The 5,183-nt window shown below is 31.4% G+C and overlaps 1 protein-coding gene across 1 annotated transcript; it reads right to left on the reverse strand.

Annotated features, from left to right (window-relative positions):
* Positions 1-202: 202 nt before the first annotated feature.
* On the reverse strand, positions 203-2,219 carry LOC106142193 (uncharacterized). Its single transcript, XM_013343872.2, has 2 exons — positions 2,020-2,219; positions 203-1,942 (listed from the first exon to the last, which is right to left on the reverse strand). The coding sequence occupies exon 2, from the start codon at positions 1,871-1,873 to the stop codon at positions 782-784; it is 1,092 nt and encodes a 363-aa protein (XP_013199326.2). The 5' UTR covers positions 1,874-1,942; positions 2,020-2,219; the 3' UTR covers positions 203-781.
* Positions 2,220-5,183: the final 2,964 nt, after the last annotated feature.

Consider the following 5,183-nt stretch of genomic DNA (forward strand, 5'->3'; position numbering starts at 1 on the left):
GGATAGGCTTACAAACTGGGGATTCTTCTTTAGGCGATGGGCTAGCAACCTGTCACTATTTGAATCTCAATTCTATCATTAAGCCAAATAGCTGATCGTGGCCATTCAGTCTTTTAAAGATTGTTGGCTCTGTCTACCCCGCAAGGGATATAGACGTGACTATATGTATGTATGTATGTATGTTGAAGATCAATGTGTGCTTCATAGTCACTGACCTTTCCTATATCATATTTATCCTTTGCAAACACAGATTTGTTACATGATATTAAATCTTCAATCACTGCTTGTTTAGTATAATCTAGATGGTTAATGCAAATTACAAATTTTTCTCCTCTGATATCTTCATTATAGTTTACAGAATTTTCAAATTTTGTTTCCTTATTATCAATATCTGTTTTTCTTGTTTCCTTAGAAACTATTTCACATTTTTGTTGAGGTATTTTTTGACAAATGTTTAACTTCTCATCTTGAACTAGGGAGAATTCTTTAATACAGTCTAGTCCCACTAGGAAGTCGTAATCGAAATTTTCCTCATCTATTACAAAAACCTTCATTTTTTTTTCCATATCAAAAATAGCTATATCTAGTTCTACCATTCCTTTTGCTTTTTTAACGCCATTAATTGTTTTTAAATTAGTATTATTGGAACATATACCTTTCATTGTTTTTATCTTTAGCAATTTTGAATTGATCAATGATACATTAGACCCTGAGTCATAGATCCCAAATACTTCAACATTTTTATTAAGTACTAATTTAAGCTTAATCAATGGCGGCACTATTAGTTTTTTTGGTCTTCACACTGCAATTCACATTCTAGTTCAGAATTGTTGACAAGTTTTATTTGCTTCTTATATTTTTCAGTATTTATTCTTTGCTTAAACCAACAGGAATCTTCTGGATGATATCGTGTACCTTTATTTAATTTTTCGCAAATTGTACATTTTTCTTTATTTGGCTTAGTGTCTTCTTTCTTTTTAATGTATTTTTTTCTTTGTACCAAATGTTCTAATTTGCCTAGTTCATTAAATAAGTCTCTAACATGAGAAATTTCTTCTTTGTTAATCCGGTCAGTTATAAAATCTGGTAAGCCCGCTGCAATTATATCGATCAGAGTCCCTTCATCAATTGTTTTTCTTTCTTCTAGTAATAGTCTCTCTTTTTTTATTGCATAATCTAACAAAGACCCTAATTGATACTTGAAAGTTAAAGCATATTTGCTGGAAGTCCAACCTTTATTGGTATAGGTTTGCAGAAAACTGGATTTCCATTCTGACCACTCTGAATCCAAACCATATCTTATCATCATAGATGAATACCACTCAATGCATGATTTTTCTAAAAATAATCTGAAAATTTCTATTTTTTCTTCATCTTTAGAAATACTGAACCTTGCATATTCTTTTTCCAATATTTCCATCCACTGATATGCACTTGTATTTTTTCCATTATATTTTTCAATGACAAATCTCTCGGCTAACTTTTTCATATTTTTTTTTTCTACATTTTGTTTATTTTCTACTAATTTCTCCAAAATTTCCACAATAGGATCTTCCGAAGACATTTCTTGTGTAGTTTCCTCTAGAAATTGATCCGAAAAAATCATGTTTCTATCCTCATCAACATATGTTTCTAATATATCCTGTGTCGCTTTTATCCACACATTTCTTGTTTGATTCCTTTTTTTTAATGTACTTTTGACTGTAGCATAGTTTTTTGTACATAGAATCTGTTTGTGAAATGATATATGTTGATGCTTTTCAGGAATGAGATATACTTTGTTATCTTGCGTGGCGATTGAGGTTATGGCAATAAAGTTTGACTTTCCATCCACTGTTGGTTTTACTTGGAATGTAAACCTTAATTTTTCCATTTTGTGACAATAAATGTCGTTTTATAAGGTTATTCAATAACACCGTCAATAAAACACAATTGAGTTTCTCTGAAATGAAAGTAGTTGTTTATTTTACATTGTAAACTAAATAATACGTATTCACATTGAATATCATATTTACATACCTGAAATGAAAGAAACGACATTTAATGTTTATAATACGGTGTCAGTTTCTGTTTTTCCAAATTATTTAAAAGTGCAAAATATCGAGTCGGTTATGAAATGTATTTTCTTCATATAGACAAATCAAATGACGCGGCTCGGTGACATTGACGTATGTTATTCGCGGAAAAATTTGAAATAAGAAAAGTGCCTATAGGTGATTTTCTTTACAAATATATTTGTCAAGAAATTCAATCATATTTAGAAAAACAAAATATATTAGTGAGAGAGCAAAAAGGATTTCGGAAAAATAAAAATATTGACATGGCTGTTTTCGACTTCCTAAACGCTATAATGACAAACGTAGACAAGGTTATTCCTATATGTGCTATATTCTGTGACATGACTCAGGCCTTTGACTACGTAGACCACAATATATTGACACAAAAATTAAATGCTTATGGAATAAGAGGGAATGTCGCTGATCTAATTACTTCGTATCTTAGCAATAGAACACAATATACTGAAATTAACAAACATTGACCCTAATAGCGTAGAAAAAAGTTATCTGTCAAATGAACGCAAAGTTAAATTCGGAGTCCCTCAAGGTAGCGTATTATCCCCATTATTATTTATTATTTATATAAATGACCTGCCGAAAGCAATAAAACACCCTATGTGTCTTTTTGCAGACGATAGCACAGTAACTATTGAATATAATGACTCGAAAAATTATGAGAATGACATTAATAATACATTATTAGACATAATTACATGGCCGTGTGGTTCCCGGCACTATTACAAAAAAGAATAGGACCACTCCATCTCTTTCCCATGGATGTCGTAAAAAGCGACTAAGGGATATGCTTATAAACTTAGGATTCCTCTTTTAGGCGATGGGCTAGCAACCTGTCACTATTTGAATCTCGGTTCTATCATTAAGCCAAATAGCTGAACGTGGCCATTCAGTCTTTTCAAGACTGTTGGCTCTGTCTACCCCGCAAGGGATATAGACGTGATCATATGTATGTATGTATGTATTACATGGCTAGACAATAATAACCTCAAAATAAATATAAATAAAACATACATAATACAGTTTAGCCAAAGAAAGCCAACGAAAAATATTAATATCACCTACGCAGGCAACACAGTTACGGAAGTATACGACACTAAGTTTTTGGGGCTTAGAATAGACAAAAGTCTAAACTGGAAGGAACATACACAAGAATTGAGAAAAAGAATTAATAAAACTGTGTATGCTCTTTATAAACTGCGGCCAGTATCCGATATCGAGACACTACTTACTGCATACCACGGCATGGTCGCATCGATATTAAGATACGGCATAATTTTCTGGGGAAACTCCACAAATAAAGAAATCGTTTTTAAGGGCCAAAAAAGGTGTATAAGAGCAATGTTTAATTTAAAACAAACGGATAGCTGCGTTCCATGCTTTAAAAAATATAATATTTTAACCACACCTGCACTATACATATATGAAGTGGCAGTATTTGTAAAAATAAATCCATACCTATTCCCAAAGCTATCAGACGTAAACAACCGCAGAAGAAGAGATAATAGCAGACTATGTATCCGGCAATGCAATACGAAACTAATGCAAAATAGTATTTTTGGTGTAGCGCCGAAAATATATAACAAATTGCCTTTAGCATTAAAAGAATTGCCGATACATAGATTTAAAAAAGGGCTCAAAATTTTTTTAATCAATAAATGTTATTATAGTCTTAATGAATTCCTTAATGACAGGGTGAATTTATAATAGTAATGATAATATTGACAATTAATTTATTATTCCTTAAATTTATATATTTACCTTTTTTTGTTTTATTGACGGTTGCTATAGTTCATGTATGCATGTCATAATATAATACTGCATGTATAAATAAATATTTTGTATGCCGTATGGCCAAACATGTTCAGTCACAACAATATGCTTCTTCATCTGCAATACATGTATGTACCCATTTATATGTATGTAATGTAACATGTTCTACAAATAAATAATCTTGAATCTTGAATGAAGTAGGAATAAATCATGGGATTGTTCCACGTCTAGAGATAACTCCGGGAGTACTCTTATGTCCAAGATTAATCAATGTTAAAGATAACAAGGGCATTACGACCGTGTTAAATTCTAACGATCGCGATGTAACTTTCTCTATCCCTAATATAAAATTAGAAGATACAAACATTGATCTATCTATCCTATACTATCCTACAATTAAAAGCTAATAAAGGTAGTATTTTTAAAAATGAAAATTATGATAGCGAAAGGCTCAAAAAACTTGAAAAATCTTTAAGAGTGAATCATTTAAACAAAGAGGAGAAAAAATCATTGATTCAATTATGTAAGGAATATAACCAATTATTTTATTTGGACGGCGATAAATTGAGCTGTACTGATGTAGTTATGCATGAAATTCATACAAAGTATGAAACTTCTATTAATACAAAAAGTTATAGGTATCCAGAAGCTTTAAAGGGAGAAGAAGATAAACAAATAAATAAAATGCTTAAAGATGACGTTATCAAACCATCAAATAGTCCATGGAACTCACCTATTTGGGTGGTACCAAAAAAGATAGATGCATCAGGACAAAAGAAATGGAGAGTAGTTGTTGATTATAGGAAATTAAATGAGGTCAGCATTGGTGACTCCTATCCTTTGCCTCAAATAAACGAAATATTAGATCAACTAGGTCATTCAAAATATTTCACGACTTTAGGTTTGGCTTCAGGTTTCCATCAAATCAAAATGCATCCTAGAGATTCTCCAAAAATAGCATTCACTGACCCTCAGGGTCATTATGAATATATTTGTTGTCAAAAAGTTGTCAAACAAGATAGACGTGTAAATTTTGCTCTTGGTGATCATAATTAATAAAAGGACATCTAACAAGTTTTTAAGGAGGGAACATGCTGGATTATAACCTTCATAACCGGCAGTAAGTTACGATCACATTTTTAACACATATAAACACTGCACTTGCACCAAATTTTGAAAAACAAATTGTTGAATAAGAATAACCGAATTATTTTGAAAATTACTGTTTTGATTTTAAGAAGACAACGACCAATTAGAGGTAATTACATCCACTTGTAAACTAGCAACACGACGTCTACCTACAACAAATCAAAACAATCAGCTGTCAACTGACAATCA

Source organism: Amyelois transitella, chromosome W (assembly GCF_032362555.1).
Source record: "Amyelois transitella isolate CPQ chromosome W, ilAmyTran1.1, whole genome shotgun sequence".
Lineage (NCBI taxonomy): Eukaryota > Metazoa > Arthropoda > Insecta > Lepidoptera > Pyralidae > Amyelois > Amyelois transitella.